The 21,348-nt window shown below is 40.9% G+C and overlaps 1 protein-coding gene and 1 long non-coding RNA gene across 11 annotated transcripts in view; one reads left to right on the top strand and one right to left on the bottom strand.

The window, feature by feature from the left end:
• The window catches only part of LOC102995307 (uncharacterized), a 36,502-nt gene extending 19,464 nt beyond the window's left edge, over positions 1 to 17,038 (top strand). For 8 of the 10 annotated variants that reach the window (XR_448554.4, XR_448552.4, XR_448553.4 and 5 more), the window contains one exon: positions 339 to 7,288. This is a non-coding gene — a long non-coding RNA (uncharacterized lncRNA). Of the gene's footprint in view, positions 1 to 338; positions 7,289 to 15,884 lie in introns of those variants that run through there. The other 2 variants (XR_008617147.1, XR_003679530.2) reach the window with 2 other exon arrangements.
• A 222-nt stretch (positions 17,039 to 17,260) lies between these two features.
• VTCN1 (V-set domain containing T cell activation inhibitor 1) overlaps positions 17,261 to 21,348 on the bottom strand; it is a 21,367-nt gene continuing 17,279 nt past the window's right edge. Inside the window, exons 2-4 of the mRNA XM_007119385.3 lie at positions 20,235 to 20,582; positions 17,804 to 17,882; positions 17,261 to 17,377 (exon numbers count right to left, since the gene is read on the bottom strand). Of these exons, the coding sequence (XP_007119447.3) occupies positions 17,344 to 17,377; positions 17,804 to 17,882; positions 20,235 to 20,582 (461 nt within the window). The 3' untranslated portion in view covers positions 17,261 to 17,343. The remainder of the gene's footprint in view (positions 17,378 to 17,803; positions 17,883 to 20,234; positions 20,583 to 21,348) is intronic.

Here is a 21,348-nt window from a genome sequence, read left to right as displayed (position 1 = left end):
GGAGAATCACTTGAAAAAACAACATTTAACTCCCTTACCTCACAGATTATACAAAAAATTAACTTCAGATGGAATAAAGATTTAAATGTTGAAAAAAACATGGAAATACTAAAATATAAAGATTAATATTTTAATGTAATCCAGGGTACAGAAGGCATGTTTAAACATATGTAAACATAAGTACTAAAAGAAGAAACAAAAATGGAAAAAATTGATAGATTTGATTGCATAAAAAGTGTGGTTGGTCCTGGCAAAGTGGACAGGACCATTTGTGGTCCAGTGCTCAACATTTGTGAATTCAAGGAAGAACTTGTAATAATTAAACATGTTCTTTCCAGGTATATTGGAGGCCAAACATCATGGAACATATAAACCGGTCTCAAGAGACATTTTGGATCATCTGGTAAAGACGATTATAGCAGATTACAACCATCTTCTGAAGTCTTGGAGACAGTCCCCAAGGAACTTCTGGGAACACATGAAGGTGACATTAGAGTGAGTTAGGAGGAGGCTTGCAATTTCACTGCCAGCCCCTTTGTGAGTTAGGGAAGGGCTTTGGTGGAAATGCCCAAGTGTAATTTAGGAATCATTGCAGTCTCCTCCAGAGGGAAGGGCCATCTTCCTTACAGATGGCTTCAGATCTTCATGAGCAATGAAGCCGAAAGCTCCCAATGAGTCCTCATAGTTTAATATATATAATAACACAATAGCCAATATTTATATAATGTTACAAATATTTATAGCACTTTTACACATGACTGTACTTTTTCAGAAATAGTATGGGTTGTGATGAGAGATTTGAGTTTGAACGCTTTTTCAACCTCTTGGCTTATATGATCTTTGGTAAGTTACTTAACCTCTCAGGACCTGTTTTCCCCTCTGTAAAATGGTGATGGTGATGGTGCTAGGGTCAAGGTGATACCCACCTTATAAGATAAGGACTGAATGAGACAAATACGTAGTATGATGTTTGAGACCTAGGAAGCACTTGATTTCCTTTCCTTCTCTAAAGATGGTTATTTGCGTCAGTAGACTTCACATTTCCACAGTAGTTATATGTTTATGAAGGTAACATAATTCAAATATGTCTCACGTTACACAGTGATTCTTAACTCCAGCAATGGGGGTGGAAGTGGTGATGCCTGTATTGTTAAAGAGCACCTCCGCACCCTCAGTGAGAGTCCTTGGTCTACACTTGATACCCCAAGGATCTCTCACTAGTTGGATATTTTTACTCCTGCTTTACTTCAGTGAAGTGAGGGTTATTTACCTCCGTGGGAAGACAGTACATTAAGCTAATGAAAAAGGTAGTCGAGAAATTACCTTCTCATGTGTGGCTAGATGCCAGGAAGCATTGTTTTCTTGGGGTGAGGGGGTGCCTGTGGGGAAGTTGTGATGGAAAGAATGGTGGAAAGACAGAATATTCAGGGTCTAGAGGACCGTTGATTAGGCTGTATGGGAGAAAATGGATAAAAGGGAAGGTGAGAGGAACTGAAGACAATTGTCATTTTTCTCATAGATCCTCATTTAGCAGTCTGGGACTTGGCTTCTTCTGGGGTACCTACTGCCTCTCAATAGGAACTGCTGTCTTTATGCCATAAACTTGTCGCATTTCCAGTCTCACCTACCCTAGGTATGAGACCTGGACCTACCACTTGAGTCGTATACAGTTATCTGACTCATCAAAGTCATATTAAGTACCATAAGGTCCTGGAATTTTATCTGTCAAAGCCTAATAGTTCTCCTTATAATGATACATAATGGTTACAAATAAATTTTGGGAACTGCAAATATGGAAGGCAAAGAGAGAAAGGAAATGCTTTCAGTTTGCTATGAACTGCTCACAGGCTAGATTGACTGAGCATCACTTTTGGCTTATTCTAAAGAAGGGATATAGGACTAAGGTATCCATAAAGTTCTTATTCGAAGTATCATTTAGAGTTTTGGGTAAGGGACCTTATAATTGAAAATGCTAAGGATACTTCTTAGGCCAGGCAATTAGATTTGAACTGAAGAGATAAGATAATGCTGCAGGTGAAATTATGACTTTGAGAAGAGAGAGGCATATCATTATCTGGGGGAGCCATGCCGTTCAGTAGACACAGAGGCTCCTATAGTGGTAACTACAGAAACCCCCCCACCCCTAAGTTGTGACTTAACTGCTTTGGCTCAGCAGATGCTATCAGTAAACAAAGCTTCCTGGGAGTGTCTGCTTGATCCTCTTTTAAGAGCAAGTTTCCAAAGACTGCCTAGGCCCCCATCCTTATTTTGTCATCATCTTCAAACTGCCCAAGTACTCAGCAATGAGGAGCAATAGACAAAAGCAACGTGCGATTTTGTGTTAAATTGCATGTATAGACTAGAGAAGAGTAAAATCATAGTGCACAGGACCACTCAAAGACAGCTTCATGGGAAAGAAGAATTTATGCTCGAGAGAGAGAATTTAGAGAAAGACAAGAGAGCATCTCTAAGGTTCTGTTTTTGTGACTGTTAATTTTTACTCGTGGCTCCCATACTGAAACTCCTGGAGATGATTAATGTGAAAGAGGAAATAAGACAATGTTAGAAGGAGCAAGGTGCTCAGGCATATAGTAAGACAGTCTGAATTAGAGCAGCTGGTTGGATGTATGGAGACTTTACCAGCTGGAGGGAGATTAGGAATTACAAATTTCATTAATAGAACCAAAGCACATCACAGATACCATCAGGCAGAAGCCTTATTATGCAGTAATGACCCCATGCACGCCCCATCCCCCAATTGACAATGCACAGATTGCGGTCACTTTACACTTCCAACAAATCTGGGTATAGCTGGTAGCCAGTACTTCTCCTTGAAGTTTGACTTGTTCCCTCAAATTGTTAATACTTCTGAAATGTTTTAGCTTTTGGCATCCGGATTTGAGCTTCCCTAGATGTTTGTGGTGTACATCATATTCTCGTCTTTGTACTTCAATTAATATGGTGCATCTGGTGTCTAATGCCTGTGCACATATCACTGTGTGGTCATGGACAAGGCCAAAGAATTAACCTGGGTTGGGAGTCGTTATGCTTTCACAGTGTACTTTCTCAGTTTGGTTCAGCATTATTCTCTTGGAAAAGGCCGATTGGGAACAAGCTGGGTATGCAGCAGTTATTTCAGAAGTCCCTTGGGAATTTGCTCTTTAGCAATTAAATTATCTTTAGACTTTATTCCTCCACCAACTACCAGTGTGATTTTGAGCAAGTTATATAGCCTGAGGATAGCCAGTTACCCACACTTCACCCTGGGCCTTTGGGTCTTCTTCATCTGAAAAGTGAAAGGACTAGGAAAGAGGATTTTTGAGATCCTTCCACCTCTAAGATTTTGAGAATTTGATAACTCCTGACGACTAGTAAGAAAGAATCAGATTTTTTTTGATACTAGAGCAATGGGTTTGTCCACCTGTGTGTATTCTCCCACATTCATCTGCCTCAAGTCTACTGTCACCACTTATTTTCCCAGATGGAGACTTGGCAGGCTGGTAAAGCCTAATGTAGTTTCCTTAAGAAACTAGACCCAGCCACCTTGCCCATACTCACAGGCTCCTATCATTCCCTCCCGTTCATTTATCCATTCATTCATCCATTTATTCAACAAACATTTATTGAAGTCCTGTTATGTGCTATGTACTAATCTTTAGAACCTGATATATGTCTTTTTATCCATTTTCCCTTGTATTCATGTTCTTTGACAAACTAGGCAGACAACAGCATAGGAAATGTATATTTAATCGTTCTCTTGAATGGTCAGAACTCTAAAATCAAGTTTTCTATAACAAATGTAATACAGGCACAGTAGGTCCAAAGTGCTAGGGAGGCAGTGGTCAACATGCAAAAAGTGTGGGAAGGGGCCTGGAAAGAAAACATTCTTTTCCATCAGAGTTTCATTCCTCAGGGCTTCATTTCAAAGGTTCATTGCCCCCTGCTTTCAGAAATCTCTGTTTCAAGGAAGTTACATGTTTTTGCTGTCTTAATTTGAATTTTGACTAGGCAGAGTCCTGAGATCTAAATTCAGACTGAGAGAACTTGTGATGGAACTCAGGCAGCTCTCTCACAGGACTTGATTTGTAGAGTAGAAAGAAAGGAAAGGAACGTAGAAGCTCAACCAGCTGAAGATAATCCATCAGGAATTCCTGGTTGCCTGAAATTGAGTTCTGGCTCTCTGTGCTGAGGCAGCAGCCAAAGAGAGAGAAACTAATGCCTAATTTTAGGAAGCAAACAGGTTTGTTTGCTCCCCTGTTTTCTAGATATTTTTCTACTCTACATCAGGGTTTCTTAATCTCAGCACAACTGACATTTTGGGCTGGATAATTCTTTGTTGTGGGTGGGTGGCCTGTATGTTGAAGGATGTTGAGCAGCATCCCTGGGTTCTATCCACTAGATGCCAGTAGCACCTCCAAGTTGTGACAAGAGAATTGTCTCCAGAATTTCCAAGTGTCCCCTGAGGTGGTGCAAAATCACCTGGTTGTGTCCCACCGCTCTAGATGCTGGTGAAAGCTGAGGTGATCACTGTCCATGCAGGATATAGAGTAGAAGCCTCAAACCTTGTGATGGCAGGATATAAAGTAGAAGCCTCAAACCTTGTGATGGCATAATATCACACACAGTCAAGAAGAGAGGTCTTTTCCTGGACCATTCAAGGATGAACATCATCTGAGAAGTAAAATAGCATTAGTTTGTTTTAAAAATCAGGTGTTCACATAGTTTAGAAAATCAGTGTTGCCCAACTACATTTTTTACATTAAAATTATGATGATTTTCCACATATCTTAAGCATGTGTCAGGTGGGAGGAGATGCCAGGGCACTTTTGCATTGTAAATGAAAAGTGAATCATTTGACCCATCACTAAAATACAGCTACCTCTGAATTGTGAAGTGGCAGCTGATTAGCAGCTTCTTACTGAATCCACCACAGTTTAATTTGTGGATTATAAAATGTGGATATATTGCAATCAAAACTTTCTAGAAACTTCCTCAGAACAACATTACAGCAATATAGCTAAAGATTCTGAGACAAATGAGATGCAATATCCCATTCTCTCACTCCCTGGATGGGGATGGGGAGGTCCCTGAGATATGGGGATATACTTGTCTCCACATTCACTTTACTTCAGAGTCTAATACACTTCTCTAATTCAGATGAATTATTTCCCAACTTTTAATATATGTCTGAAGATAAATTTATCTTGTTCATATTGAAGTCTTCTGTGGGTTGCTTTTGGCTTCTTCTTCTTGATGTTATTTGTTCACTCCTGAGTTCTAGACATAAATTCATTTCTCCCCAGAACTATAAAACTAGGTCATATCTTGTGGTGAAATAGTTCTGCAGATTCCTGGAATTCTGAAAATAACAGCAATAGGATACCATTACAGCCATTCAACAAACATTTATCAAGAACTGAAAGTCTCCCTTCCACTGTATGAGTGTATTTCTTGTTCAGAAATGGGCTTGTTTTTCTGTATTTTGATGATATTCTATTGAGGCCACATGGTATCATGGGTTGCTAGGGGAAAGGAGATGGCTTGAATCTTTCCTTAAGGAAAGGGCTCATCCTCAGAGCAAACAGGAACTGAGAGAGGAACTATGGGCAGGCTCCTAGATAGAAGTGGAAAGGTGGCTTCTATGTGAGTTCTCAACCAGGCAATGTGTGTGACCTAAAGTGTCATGATCAGTTACAATATGTATCTCAAGTAATGATCTTTTCATTTATTTTTTTAAAATTGATTTAAGGTTATCCCTCTGTAATTCTAGAGAGAAAGAGATGGAGCTGCAGCTAACCAGGTAACAGTATATAACCCTTTGTGTACTGCATGTGAACATGTATGTCTTGGTTTATTTAAAAAAAAAAAGACGACTGAAAATTTTACTGCTCTAAGGGAATACAAGATAAAGATGAATAAGCTATAATTTGTAGGTTAGATTATCTAGTCACAGTATATTAAAAACTCATTTCCTTGTGGGAATCAAGGAAAGAAGAAAGGGCTCCTTCTACTAATGAGATACTCAAAGGCTAGTTTCCTCAGGGAAATCTCCCTCCAGTGACAACCATGAAGGTCGGAAATGATGGAAACTGGCAGATTTCCTTACAAAGAGTCTGTTTTGTGCACTGCACCATAGTGTTTAGAGAACAGGAGAAAGAATGAAAAGCAGATCAAGAGATCCCCAGCCAAGATGGTGGAGTAGAAAGACCCTGAGCTCACCTCCTTTCACAGGCACACCAAAATCACAACCATTTGCAGAAAAACCATTGATGAAAAAGACCAGAGCCTACCAGAAAAGATCTTCTACAACTAAAGACATAAAGAAGGGACTACAATGAGACAGGTAGGAGAGGCAGACTCAACAATATAGTCAAGGCCCATACTCCCAGGTGGGTGACCCACAAACTGGAGGATAATTACATTGCAGAGGTTCTCCCAAAGGAGTGAGAGATCTGAGCCCCACATCAGGCTCCCCAGCCCAGGAGTCCTGCACCAGGAAGACAAGCCCCCAGAACATTTGGCTTTGAAGGCCAGTGGGGCTTACTTTTAGGAGAGCCAAAGGGTGGGAGGAAGAGAGACTTCACTCTTAAAGGGTGCACACAAAATCTCACATGCTCTGGAACGCAGGGAAGAAGCCGTAATCTGACAGGAGCCTGGGTCAGACATACCTACTGATCCTGGAATGTCTCTCAGAGAGGCAGGAGGCAACTGCGTATCACCCTGGGAACACAAGCACTGATGGCAGCCATTTTGGGGAGCTCCTACCATGTGGACAGTGGTACTGGCAAATGCCATTGTGAAACTCTCCCTCTAGCTCATCAGCACCAAGACCTGGCCCCACCCAACAGCCTATAGTCACCAGTGCTGGGATGCCTCAGGCCAAGCAGCTAACTGGGTAGGGACACAGCCCCATCCATCAGCAGACTGGCTGCCTTAAGACCACCTGAGTCCATAGCTGCCTCTGGACATGGCCTTACCCACCAAAGGGCCCAGGACCCAGTTCCACCCACCAGTGGGCAGGTACCAGGCCCAGAATCCCCTGGACCCTGATGCTGCCCTCCAGGAAGCCTATTCTAGCCTCTGGGCCAGCTTCATCCACAAGGGGGCAGACACTAGATGCAAGAAAACCACAATCCCAGAGCCTGCAGACCTAGCCTGCCACCAGCAGGCCAGACCCTGCCCTGGGGAGCAGCTGGGCCCCAGCCCTAACCACTAGCAGGCCAACACAAACTTTGAGACACCCCAGACCCAACTGTGTCAGGAACTGCGCCCGCTCCCCCCCCCCCCCCCCCCCCCCCCCCAACCCCCCCCCCGGGCCCCCCGGCCCCCCCCCAGCCCTAACCACTAGCAGGCCAACACAAACTTTGAGACACCCCAGACCCAACTGTGTCAGGAACTGCGCCCGCTCCCCCCCCCCCCGCCCCCAGCAATCCAAGACCAGCCCTGGGACCCCTGGGCCCTGCAGCTGGACTCCAGGACATGGCTTTGCCCGCCAGTAGACCGGCACTAACACCCTTGCTTCACTCATCAGTCAGTGGACAATATTACCAGAGTTTTCTGGACCCTGACTCCATCCACCCATGACCCAGCACTATCCCTGGGTCCCCGTGGGGTTCCGCAGTCAGCTGCCTCTGCAGCCAGCAGCCTCCACATGAGACGGGGCCTGGCAACATTGGACCAAAGGCTAACCAAGCTTACTAGACCTCCCACATAGCCTGTGACAACAGGAGGACCCATGCAATCCTCATATGAAGAACTCTAGGGCATACAGCTTGAGTGATGAGAGAGGAGCGTGCTGTTGGGACGCAGAGGAGGTCTCCCACAAAATATAACTTCTCCAAGGTCGTAAAATGTAACCAATCTACCAGATACATAAAAATACAAACAGCAACGTAGCAAGATGAGGTGACAGAGGAACATGTTCCAGATGAAGGAACAAGATAAAACCCCAGAAGAACAACTAAGTGGAGATAGGCAGTCTACCTGAGAAGGAGTTCAGGGTGTGATTGTAAAGATGATCAAAGAACTAGGGAGAAGAATGGATCCAAAGAGTGAGAAGTTAAAAGTTTTTAACAAAGAGTTAGAAAATATATATTGATAGAACAACCAAACAGAGATGAAGAATACAATAACTAAAATGAAAAATGTACTAGAAGGAATCAACAGTAGACTAAATGATGGATCAGTGAACTGGAAGACAGTAGTGGAAATCACTGACGCTGAACAGAAAAAAGAAAAAGGAATGAAAAGAGGACAGTTTTAGACATCTGGGACAACATCAAGTGTACTAATGTTCACATTATAGGGGTATAAGAAGGCGAAGAGAGAAAGGAACTGAAAACATATCTGAAGACATAATAGCTGAAAACTTCACTACCCTGGGAAAGGAAATAGATATCCAAGTCCAGAAAGTGCAGAGAGTCCCATCCAGGATTAACCCAAAGAGGAATACACCAAGACACACTGTAATTAAAATGGCAAAAACTGAAGATAGAGAATATTAAAGGCAGCAAGGGAAAAGCAACAAATAACATACAAGGGAAGTCCTATAAGGCTATCAGCTGACTTTTCAGCAGCAACTCTGCAGTTCGGAAGGGAATGGCACAATATATTTAAATTGATGAAAGGGAAAAACATACAACCAAGAATACTCTAGCCAGCAACACTCTTGTTCAGATTTGATGGAGAGATCAAAAGCTTTACAGGCAAGCAAAAGTTAAGAGTTCAGCACCACCAAACCAGCTTTAAAAGAAATGTTAAAGGAACTTCTTTAAGTTAAAAAGAAAAGGCAAAAACTGGAAACACGAAAATTATGAAAGGAAAAAACTCATAGGTAAAGGCAAACATAAATGTAGGAAATCATATCATGCACAAAGCTAGTAAGAAGGCTAAAAGACAAAAGTAGTAAAAATCATCTATATCCTCAGTAAGCAGTTAAGGGATACACAAAACAAACAGATGTAAAATATGATATCAAAAACAGTGATCATGAGGGAAGGAGAGTACAAATGCAGGGTTGTTAAAATGCATTTGAAATTAAGAGATCAGCAACTTAATACAATTATGTATATATATATATATAGATTGCGATAGAGAAACCTCATGGTAACCACAAATCAAAAACCTATGCTAGATACACAAAAAAGTAAAAGGAATCCAAGCATAACACTAAGATGGTCATCAAATCACAAGAGAAGAGAACAAAAGAAGAAGAAAGGAACAAGAAAGACAGAAACAAACCCCAAACAATTAACAGAATGGCAACAAGAACACATACATGTCAATAATTAAATTTAAATGGACTAAATGCTCCAGTCAATAGACATAGAGTGGCTGAATGATAAAAGAACAAGACCTGTATACATGCTGCCTACAGGAGACTCACTTCAGATCTAAAGACACACAGACTAAAAGTGAGGGGATGGAAAAAGTTATTCCATGCAAATTGAAATCAAAAGAAAGCTGGGGTGGCAAAACTTATATCAGACAAAATAAGCTTTAAAATAAAGACTGCTGTAAGAGACAAAGAGGGACACCGCATAATGATCAAGGGATCAATCCAAGATGAAGATATAACAATTGTGAATATATATGCAACCACCATAGGAGCACCTAAATACATAAAGGAAATGTTAATGGACGTAAAGGGGGAAATCAGCAGTGACACAATAATAGTAGGGGAGTTTAACACCTCACTTACATCAATGGACAGGTCGTCCAGACAAAAAATCAGTAAGGAAACACTGGCCTTGAATGACACATTAGACGAGATGGACTTAATGTCCATATCTATATCTGTCTATACCTATCTGTCCATATATATATTTATATATATATATATATATATATATATATATATGTATCACATTTCATTCAAAAGCAGAATACATTCTTTTCAAGTGGACATAGAACATTCTCCAGGATAGATCACGTGCTAGGCAACAAAACAAGCCTTGGTAAATTTTTAAAAATTGAAATCATATAAAGCATCTTTTCCAGTCACGGTGCTATGAAACAAAAGAAGTAAACTACAAGAAAAAAAAGACTGCAAAAAAAAAAAAAACCACACCGAAACATGTGGAGGCTAAACAATATGCTACTAAACAACCAATGGGTCAATGAGGAAATCAGAGGAAATAAAAAAAAAATACCTAGAGACAAATGAAAATGAAAACACAATCCAAAAATCTACGGGACACAGCAAAAGCAGTTCTAAGAGGGAAGTTTATAGCGACACAAGCTTACCTTGGGAAACATGATCTGACCTGATCCCACAACAGCCCCATAAGAAAGGGTTTCTTCTGATTTCGGTGTTTGCATACCACCTTTGCAATTTTTATAATATCCATGTACTACCTTATATCTAAGTATACAACTTTATATTTGTATTTCAGCCACTTTTTTAAATACATCTTTATTGGAGTATAATTGCTTCACAATACCATGTTAGTTTCTGTTGCACAACAAAACAAATCAGCCGTATACATACACATGTCCCCATATCCCCTCCCTCTTGAGCCTCCCTCCCATCCTCCCTATCTCACCCCTCTAGGTCATCTCAATCACTATTTTTTAAAATAAATGTAAAATTTTTTTTACCACACTCAAAAAAGCAAACCAGATCAACAGATTTTTGTCTGCCCTTGGGGACTTAACAATCTAGGCAAGGAATATATGTCCCTTAGTGTAAGATATTATACATTATACATGCTCATCAAGGGGATGTGAGATGAAAGGACCAGCAGGAAATGGGTGAAGGAAGTGTGGATCTGAATTAGCATAGAGTAGAGGAGATTTCCAGGAAGGGGCAGAGAGAGAGGGAGCAAGGCCAGAGAGCAGTAGTAGGTAGCTGAGAGGAGGAGGAACCTTAGGGAGAGAAACTTAGAGAGCTGTGACTGCATAGCTGAGGACTTTAACTTTGATATAATAGTGCCCAGAGAGTCACTTTAGGTTGCAGAGTAAAGGACTGCTGTGACGAAAATAGCATTTGAAAAATTTTATTCTGGCACCTGTTTCCTATCCCCTGAAACAGAGGAAGGAGCAAGTACAAGGTTTTAGAACTAGTCGGGGCATGAGATGATTAGGGTCAATCTGAAAGACAACATGAGCAAATACTGTAGAGCTTGGTAACAAATTGACCTGAAGGACAGAGGGGGACAAAAATAGCTCTAAGGTGGTGAGCCCGGTGCATGGTGGCAGTGCCACTGAATAATGTGGTAGTGTTGACTGTAACTTCACAAGCTCAGTTGTGTACAAATTCCACATGCAGAAGAATATTCAGAAAGAGATGTCCTACTAGTAATTGGAGCCAGAGGACTGAAGTGAGAGTGGGAAGTCTTAGCAAGAGGGCTAGTTGCTGAGTGCTTTGTCAAGTCTCCAGTCAACAGGGGCTTTGTTGAGGGGGGGCTGGGAGGAGGCCACTTATGTGAGGGATTATGCTCATGTCATGATGTTTCATTGTGAAATCCAGAGTAATGAGTCAGGGCCAAGTATCTCTTTCTCTTCAGTAAGATATGTTTGCCTTCAAGGATGACTCAATAAATGAAAAGGTGTTTGAATTTACACAAATATTTGAATTGCATAGAGTTGTTTTCCCTGTAAGTCTGTCAATGAGGTCTCTACTCTTTGTTAACAAATGCTTACCTTTCACATTAGCAGTGGAAATATGAATTTACACAAATATTTGAATTGCATAGAGTTGTTTTTCCTGTAAGTCTGTCAATGAGGTCTCTACTCTTTGTTAACAAATGCTTACCTTTCACAATAGCAGTGGAAATAGTGCCTACTGCCCTGACGTTATTAAATGTTTCTCTCTGAGGCTGGTGCTGGGAGCTGCTTGATTCCTGTTAGGAACACAAACACACACAGTGGCTTCCCCACACCATTCGTGATTCATCTCACCTGTCATACCAGTGACTCTGCATGTTTCTGTGTAGCCAAGGTGCATTATTTTAGCATCAGGTAAGGGCAGAGAGGCAGGAGTACCCAGCTGATGGCAACAGAAGAGACACACAGGGAAGCCTTTGAGTTCAGCAGCTGGAGGTGACTTCACCTTTTTATCTCAGAGTGTGTAAAGGGAGAGAAAAAAGTTCAGGGTCATAGAGGAAAAGCTGGATATCTTCTTCACATGGCTGGTTAGCAAAGAAAAATACCCCCAAAAAACAGAACAGGTTGTTCCTAATATAACTTGTGCCCTAATTTGAGGGCAATTTTGTACCCCATTCTCTACCTTTCTGTAACTAGCTTAAAAGCAGAGCTTTCCCTTTCTGCAAAGAAGTTCCATTCTCTCGTCCATTCCAGTGAGCACTCAGCCAAATGAAAAACGATTCCAATAAACACATTGCTATTGGTTACCAAATAAAGAATAGGCTAAACCAACAGCCATGGCTAGTCCTTGGTGTCAGACACATTTTTTTCCCTCTAGGCAGTGACCTTTACAGGTTCTGTGTCATTTGCTTTCATCACACCACTACAGAGTAATGAGAAAGTATTGTTCTCATTTTGAAGTAGAGAAAGGCAGAAGTGAAGAAATTAAATTACTCTTTACTCTATTTTCTCCCTAGACAGTCCAATGTCATTTAGCTCATTTCAGCTCTGATACTTACTAGCTGTGTGACTTCAGGCAAGTTTAGGCAAGTTACTCTATATGTGCTACAGTTTCTTCATCTATAAAATAGGGCCAAAATAATAATAATCAACTTCATAGGATTCTTGTGAGGATTAATGAGTTAATACATGTAAAGCACTTAGAACAGAACTTGGCACCATAGTAAGCATTCAGTAAGTATTAGCTGTCAAGACAATAACAGTAACCCCACTCAAGCCTAATAAACATTACTTCCATTAAGCTGATCGTTTTCCAAATCCACCTCCTTAGCCCAAATTCTGTCCTAAATTCCACATCTGTATTTACAGTTGCTACTATATGTCAGTTAAAAATATAATTATTCAGCAAATATTTTTGAACACCTGTTGTTTGAGTTCAAAGGAGTCCAATAAACACCCTCTCCCCAGCTGAGTTCTGAACCAATTAAAGAGCAAGACAAAGTGAGGCAACTGGAAGACTAAAATCACCTTTATTCCTGATAAATCTGATAATAAAGGATTAAGCTTTGTCTGTAGGGAAGTGGGCTGCAGCCCAGACTTCCCCAGTGACAGGCAGCACAAGACTGGGGCAGGCTTCCTCCCACAAGGGCAGATTCTACCCCTGAAAACTGTTGGCTTAGAGGAGAAGAATAGAATGTATACTTCTGGTTAGCTAGAGAGAAAAGGAAAAATGAGGAGCTGAGCTGTTTATACCCAGCTTCTCCTAATAAACTCACTAATTGGGTAAGTTAATTTCTCTTCCTCTGGGGAAGAGTGAAAGAGGGGAGAAGAGAGACTAGAAGGGTTACATTGGTGGGGATCTCTTCCCGTGGAAGGAAATATGTGGAGTAGGGATGAAGCAGTCTCCCCCAGACTTGGTGTATGCTGGGTAATGTGCTAAGCATTGGACATCTCTACCTTTGTACATAGTGGGCACTTTCAACTCAACAGCTCTAAAATCTTCATCTTTTTACCAGACATGTTGCTTTTCCTACATTTTCATTTTTGTTGTTGGTAGCATTACTAACCTCCTAAGCAAACTGGATAGCAATATCAGACCCCTTTTGACTTGTTCCTTCTCTTGTCCTTCACATTTGTGTCACCAAGTCCTGTAGATTATTTTCTTCATTAACTTTTGATTCTCCCACTTTTCCTTCGCATGGTCACTGCCCCAGTTAAGGCCTTCATAATTTCTCCCCTGGACATTGACATAGGCTTCTGACTTCATGCCTCCTAGTCTATCAAAACCATTCTTTTTCTTCAGAACCCAGCTTGAACTCTTCCTCATCTATTGAGCCACTACAGTCATAATTAACTGCTCTTTCCTGTGGGTACCATATCCACACTGATTAACTTCTCTTATGACAACTGTGCTATTCATCTCAGTATTTCATGGGACTTACAAATTACTTTGTATATATTTGGCACTAAATAGATATTTGTTGAATGAATGACCCAAATTAGCAGTATAGTTAGAGAACACAGGATATAAACCCTATGGCCTCATTCAGTTGTTTAAAAGCTTACTTTGTGCATGGTAAGGAGGAATTATGTTATTTTATCTTAATTTTGAGCTATGTCATGCTTCTAAAAGTTGGATATAGTCCTAGTACTGGTACCTGGAACACTTGTTCTGATGTATCCAATAAGCATGTATGGAAAAAGAGCCTGCTCACTGAATAAAAGCTGTGCCCAATTTCTGTGGTTTGTTCGGTTATTGCTATTTCTATTAGAAGACATTAGTTATATAGTTTGGAGCTTTAAATTCAGATCTAAACTGAAATACTGTTGTTAACACTCATTGTTTTAAATGCCTAATGCTTCATTTCCTCCTTCTCTTCTGGGAAGGCCTTCCATCCAGGTACTGCCCCATTGGTCTAAGTATGGGCAGCTGACCCAAGTTGACCTGTTCTGGGAATATCTTCAATAGAATCAGACTGAGGGATTGAGCTTCAGTCTAGTTACTCTCTTGAGTGAAAGAGACTTTTAAAGGTAGGCGCTCTTGGCAACCATATTCTGCCCTATAGACTAAAACAAGAGAGAGTAAATTAGAGAGCAAAGAGAATAAAGTAGAAATGAGAGACAAAGAATGGAATTTAAGTTCTTGGATCCAGCTGTTCTTGAAGCCACACTGCACTTTCTGTCCTTGGTTTCATGAGACATCCTAATACCCTTCTAATAAATTCCTTCTTTTAGCTTAGGCTTCAGTTGGTTTTGTTTTCTGTTATAGGCAACTAAAAGTGTTCTAACTGGTACAGTCACTAGTTTGTTTCACATGATAGTAGAAGAGCTCTCTCTTTCTCATATATATGATTTTTTATTAGATACTTTTTTTATTGTAAAAAACGTAATATAAAACTTACTATCTTAACCATTTTAAGTGTACAGTTAAGTAATGTTAAGTATATTCACATTCTTGTGAAAAAAATCTCCAAAACTTTTTCATTTTGTAAATCTGAAACTCTATACCCATTAAACAACAACTCCGTATCCTTTCCCCTTGGCCCCAGCTCCTGGTAACCATCCTTGTACTTTGTTTCTATGAATTTACTTCAGATACTTTATAAGTGGAATCAAATGGTAGAATCAAACAATATTTATCTTTCTGTGACTGGCTTATTTCACTTATATCATAATATCCTGAAAATTCCAGCCATGTTGTAGCATGCAAAAGGATTTCCTTCCTTTTTAAGGCTGAATAATGTTCCATTGTATGTATACCACATTTTGTTTATCCATTCATCTGTTGGTGGACATTGGGGCTGCTTCCTCCTCTTGGTTATTGTGAATAATGCTGCTGTAAACGTGGGTGTGCAAATATATCTTTGAGACACTGCTTTCAGTTTTTTTGTACATAATACACAGAAATGGGACTGCTAGATCATTTGGAAGTTCTATTTTAAGTTTTTTGAGGAACCTCCCATACTGTTTTCTATAGTGGTTGCACCATTTTACAGTCTCACTATCATACACAAATATTCCAATTTCTTCTCATCCTCACCAACACTTGTTTTCTGTTTTGTTGTTGTTGTTGTTAGTAGCCTTTCTAATTGGTATGAGGTGATACTGTGGTTTCCATTTACATTTCTCTGATGATTAGGGATGTTGAACATCTTTTCATATACTTGTTGGCCATTTTGTATATCTTCTTTGGAGAAATGTCTGTTCAGCTCCTTTGCCCATTTTTTAATCAAGTTATTTGACTTCTTCATTTTGGAATTATAGAAGTTCTTTATGTATTCTGGATACTAATCACTTATCAAATATATGATTTACAAATATTTTCTCCCATTCCATAGGTTGCCTTTTTTGTATATATAAATTATAATTTAAAAATAGCTGATGAGGGACTTCCCTGGTGGCGCAGTGGTTAAGAATCCACCTGCCAGTGCAGGGGACACGGGTTCGATCCCTGGTCTGGGAAGATCCCACATGCTGCGGAGCAACTAAGCCTGTGCGCCACAACTACTGAGCCTGCGCTCTAGAGCCTGCGAGCCACAAGTACTGAGCCCACGTGCCACAACTACTGAAGTCCGTGTGCCTAGAGCCCCTGCTCCGCAACAAGAGAAACCACCACAATGAGAAGCCTGTGCACCACACGAAGAGTAGCCCCTGCTCACCACAACTAGAGAGAAAAGCCCGTGCCCGGCAATGAAGACCCAATGCAGCCAAATAAATAAAATTATTTTTAAAATAGCTGATGAAAATATGGTTTATTCAGTTAAATTCAGCAAATATTTAAAGGGCACTTAAAACGTGCAAGGTATTCTGTTTGGTACTAGGCTTGATATAAGACAGTGGTTCTCCTGATATAGTCCTTCCCCTATAGCTTGACTTCAATTTAACCCCAGCAGGGATGGTTTTAAAATTAATAATTCAGTCTGTGCGTTTCCTTGACACTAGCTCAACCCTAGGTTTTGTAATATACAAAAGCACTGCAGGGAGACTAGGGTGTTGAGCCACCCTGACTCCTGGTCTTCTCAGCCTGGGAGGCCAGCTTAATCTGGAGCTTTCAGATTAATCTTGTGCCAATATTAGTGGGATCTTGAGCAAGTCCTAGAAGGACTGAATAAGAAAGACTAAGGCAGACTCTAAGACCTTTAGTCTTCAAATCAAAAGTCTTCTCAAAGGCAGGATAGACCCAAACCAGTTTTGGGGGACTCGGGATGTAGATCACCAGCTGAATATATCAAAGATTTCAAATAATCATCACTTCTCCACTGCTTTACCAAACCAATCCTTCTGAGTTAGGGCCTCAGAATCCTAAACACTGCTCTCCAGACAGTAAGAAGGTATACAAGATGAAAACTAGTTGCCACCTTTGACCTATATGCCATAAATATTGTTTTGTATTAGTTTTCTTCTTACATAATGCAATCCCAACTGGAATTGTGATCGAGATCTCTGAAACTTTTTGTGCCCTGGTACATAATATATCTTAAAGAAATTAGATTTTAGTTTACACTAGATTATAACCCCAATAAACCCATACCAAACGTGTAAAGGAACCCACCTGTCACTTTGATATGCCCTGTGGCTTTGGCAATGTTGTTTTCAATCATACAGGAGTATGTGTTGTTGATCGTGACATTGTAGAGTACAGATACAACCTTCATGGTCACATTCTCAGAGTTCAGCTCAAAGCTGGTGTCGGAGACTTCTGAGAAGTTGGCTCCCTGGTCAACTTGGGATGCCCAGACCACTGTTGGCTGGGGAAACCATCGGGGAGCCTCACATCGTAAGCACTCTGAGGTGGCGTTACAGTCCATGTTCACTTCTGGGATGCTGAAGGCTGCAGCGTTGAAGGTCAAAAAGGGGCAGGGGTCAAGGTCAGACAGATAAGACAATATAGCCTTTGAAGTGCTAGGTCTTAAAAACACATTGAAGTGACTCAGTACTTTCCTAGTGGGCTGTCTATGTATGACCCATTGTATTGTAGATGCAAAAAATCATTTGCTTATAGTATTGCTATACATCACAACACTTTGGACAATAACACAAACTCCAAGGACCTAAGTTCTAGGTATAATTGTTACAACAAATAAATTTCTCCAAGTAAGAGGAGTTCCAGTGATCACACAAAAAAATTATCAATTAGGGAAACTGGGTATTTATTTTCCTAGGCACCTATGAAGCCTCCTGAATTTTATGTAATTTTTCTGCCTGGAGGGTAAAAGGGTGGGGAGGGAGAAGAAAGAAACAAACAGCATTCACCTACCCACAGAAGTTCCATACACAGGCCTTGTCATCATGGGGATCTGAAGTTTGCTTGGGTAGAGACTGCCCAGCCCTGGTATCTATGAATAAAGACAGGCATTTGTTTTCTTTTAAGATAATTCTCCTCACTGGAGAGGCAAGTACATTTTGAATTTAAGACTAACTTCCTCCTCTAGGCAGAGAGACACTTACAGAAAATATTAAGGCCTGGACTTTGGCCTGTAAAATGTTTATTATGCCAAAAGGGCAAGATACAAATTATTAATTTATTTAGCATCTTCCTTTGCCCAGGACTGTGCTAGTGTGGAGTGAGAGGTGGAAGGAAAGCCTTTGCCATGCCCTTCAAGAGGCTGCTGCCTAGCAGGAGAGACGAGACTCACATACTTGGAGCAGGCAGGGCACAAGCTCCTGGGAGATGATGTGGGAACCTGAGTGCACATGACAGTGAACCACCACTTATTGAGGGTGTGATCTGTGCTAGGGACCAAATTCCAGACATTATTTTTTTTTGTTCCTCACAACAGTCCTAGGGATATCTATTATTGTGCCCATTTAACAAAATAAGCTTTTAATTTTAGAATAACTTTAGATTTACAGAAAGGTTGCAAAGATAGTACAGAGAGTTCTTGTATACTTCTCACCCAGTTTCCCCTAATATTAACATCTTAAATAACCATGATGCATTTGTCAAAACTGAGAAACTATCATTTGTATATTAATTACTATTAACTAAACTCCAGCCTTTATTTGGATTTTACCAGTTTTTCCACTAATGTCCATTTTATATCCCAGGATCCCATCCAGAATACCACATTGCATTTATTTGTCATGTCTTTTTAGATTCCTCTGGTCTGTGACAGTTTTTCAATCTTTCCATGTTTTGCATGATCTTGACAGTTTTGAGGAGTACTGGCCAAGTATTTTGTAGAATGCCCCTCTACTGTAATTTGTCTGATGTTTTTCTCAAGATTAGACTGAGGTTATGGGTTTTGGAGAGGAAAACTATAGAAGTAAAAGTGCCCTTCTCATCATGTCACATCAGAGAGTGCATGCTATTAACATGATTTATCATGGGGAAGTTAACTTTGATCACCTGGCTGAGTCTATGTTTGCCAGGTGTCTTTGGAAGCTGGACTTCACTAAGTCTAACACACCCTAAGTGCGGTGGTCGGGGAGGGGGAAGTTCTAAGCTCCACTTTCCGGAGGGGGAGAGATCTAAATACATTATTTGGAATTCATCTATAAAGAAGATTTGTTTCATCTCCCTCATAAGTATGGACTCATGTATTTAATTTATGCTTAGTTAAAATTTAATACTATATTGTTTATTTTGTTGCTCAAATGGTTCCAGCTTTGCCATTGGAAGCCCTTTCAGTTGGCCCCAGTGTCCCTTTGACTTGACTTTATTAATCCCTATTTTAAGATAAAGAAGCTGAGGCTCAGTGAGGTTGCCTTGCCCAGGCCACTGTATATGCCTAGGTCTGACTAGATCTATGCTTCAAACCACTACATACACATATTATGAGGGGTCCAAGAAAGATCTGTGCAGGCTAGCTTAGCCTGGGATGCCTCAGGATACTTTCTGCCTATCCTTCAAGGCTCCTCCCAAATGTCAAATTCTCTCCATGGGGGCCTTCCTGTCCCTTTCCTCCCTATGCATTTGGATATGATCTCTTTCTTCCTCTGAATCCCCAAATCACTCTATTTATATTTTCTCTTAAAGCATTTAATACACTTTACCAATTATTGTAGATATGTTTCTTATTTACATATGTTTCTATTCTCTGCCCTGACCCTCAACTCTATAAGCTCTACACTCTCAGCTCTACAGAAGGAAGTACAATGATCTTTGTTTTCTAATCATCTTTTTACTCCTTCCAATATCTGAGTCCCTTGTACATAAATTCAGAAAATATGTTAAATTTAGTTGGTAAGAAAGCATGGATTTCATTGGAGGAGGATTAGTGAGTTTATAGGCCAATATTGTTTTGGTCAGTTACCTTTGAACTTCTCCTATAATGGGTTCCACTGTCATAAGTCCCTGGAGATACTGATTTCAGACTTGGGCTAGAGCCTACTTAGCACAGAAAAGTCTCAGACCACATTATAGTCTTCTCTCACTAGCCAGACCAAAGGGAAAGAACAGAGAGCTACTGATGGAGAAAACATATTCTGGCAACATATTTCAGGGAATATATGAGAGAATTCAGAAGAGGCCTGAACAAAAGATTTTAAGACCTAATATTATAGTAGGTTACTTCCGGAGTTGGTGTGGGTCTTGGACAGCAAGGATGGCTGCTAGCAGAATTTGGATGGTCTTTGTCTGATATTAGTCACTCATGAGCATAATATGACATTTCATCAGCAATTCACACTCCCTAGTCTCAAATATCTTCTGGCACCTTCTTTCCCTCTCTTCAAAAGTAACTTACCTCCAGTTTTATACTCGAGGTTAGCATTCCCCTTGCCTTTAGAAGTGATGATGTAACATTTATAGGTGCCAGCATCTGTGAGTTGCACATTTTTCAGCCTCAGAGAGGCACTGCCAACTATTACTTGATCAGCAAACACTGCTGTCTGACCTCTGAACATTTCATCCTGGTCCGACAGGTCATCTTTGCCTTCTTTGAACTCATGGACCAAGCCCATAACACCTTCCTTCAGCCACTGTATCACGATATCAGAAAGTTTGATGTCAGGTTCAAAAGTGCAGCTCAGGATTCCATCCTCCCCAATGTTCCCAGCTGAGGTGAGAGTAGTGACTGTGATGGAGTGTCTCCCTACAATTCAGGAAACAAGGGTCAATGCCAAGGGAAGCTTTGGAACATCTACAACCAAATCCTTCATTACTAAAAAGCCAAACAGGGACTCCTGTAATAAATTAGAAATTTACAAAACAGGAGAGGCATGAAAAAAGAAGACATAAGAATAGAAAGAGTATTAAGACAATAGTTTTGATACCTACAGCAGATCTGCCAACAGCAGATAAAAAAGCTACACTTTTTGAGACCAAGCAACTGAAATCTTGAGACCAAATAAGAGGAGAATGTATGGGACTTGGGTTTTGAAGATGGGAATTCAGATCCTGGTTTTGTCACTTAAGAGCTAGGTGACCAAGATGGCGGAAGAGTAAGACGCGGAGATCACCTTCCTCCTCATACATACATCAGAAATACAGCTACACGTGGAACTTCTCCTATAGAACACCCACCGAACGCTGGCAGAAGACCTCAGACCTCACAAAAGGCAAGAAACCCCCCACGTACCTGGGTAGGCAAAAGAAAAAAGAATAAACAGAGACAAAGAACAGGGACGGGACCTGCACCAGTGGGAGGGAGCCGTGAAGGAGCAAAAGTTCCCACACCCTAGAAGCCCCTTCGCAGGCGGAGATTGTGGGTGGCGGAGGGGGAAGCTTAGGAGCCACGGAGGAGAGCGCAGTAACAGGGTGCGGAGAGCAAAGCGGAGAGATTCCCGCACAGAGGATCGGTGCCGACCAGCACCCACCAGCCCGAGAGGCTTGTCTGCTCACCCGCCGGGGCGGGCGGG

The sequence above is a fragment of the Physeter macrocephalus genome, chromosome 4, assembly GCF_002837175.3.
Source record: "Physeter macrocephalus isolate SW-GA chromosome 4, ASM283717v5, whole genome shotgun sequence".
Lineage (NCBI taxonomy): Eukaryota > Metazoa > Chordata > Mammalia > Artiodactyla > Physeteridae > Physeter > Physeter macrocephalus.
The sequence above is the reverse complement of the archived record's forward strand: the minus strand, read 5'-3'. Positions and strand labels throughout refer to the sequence as shown.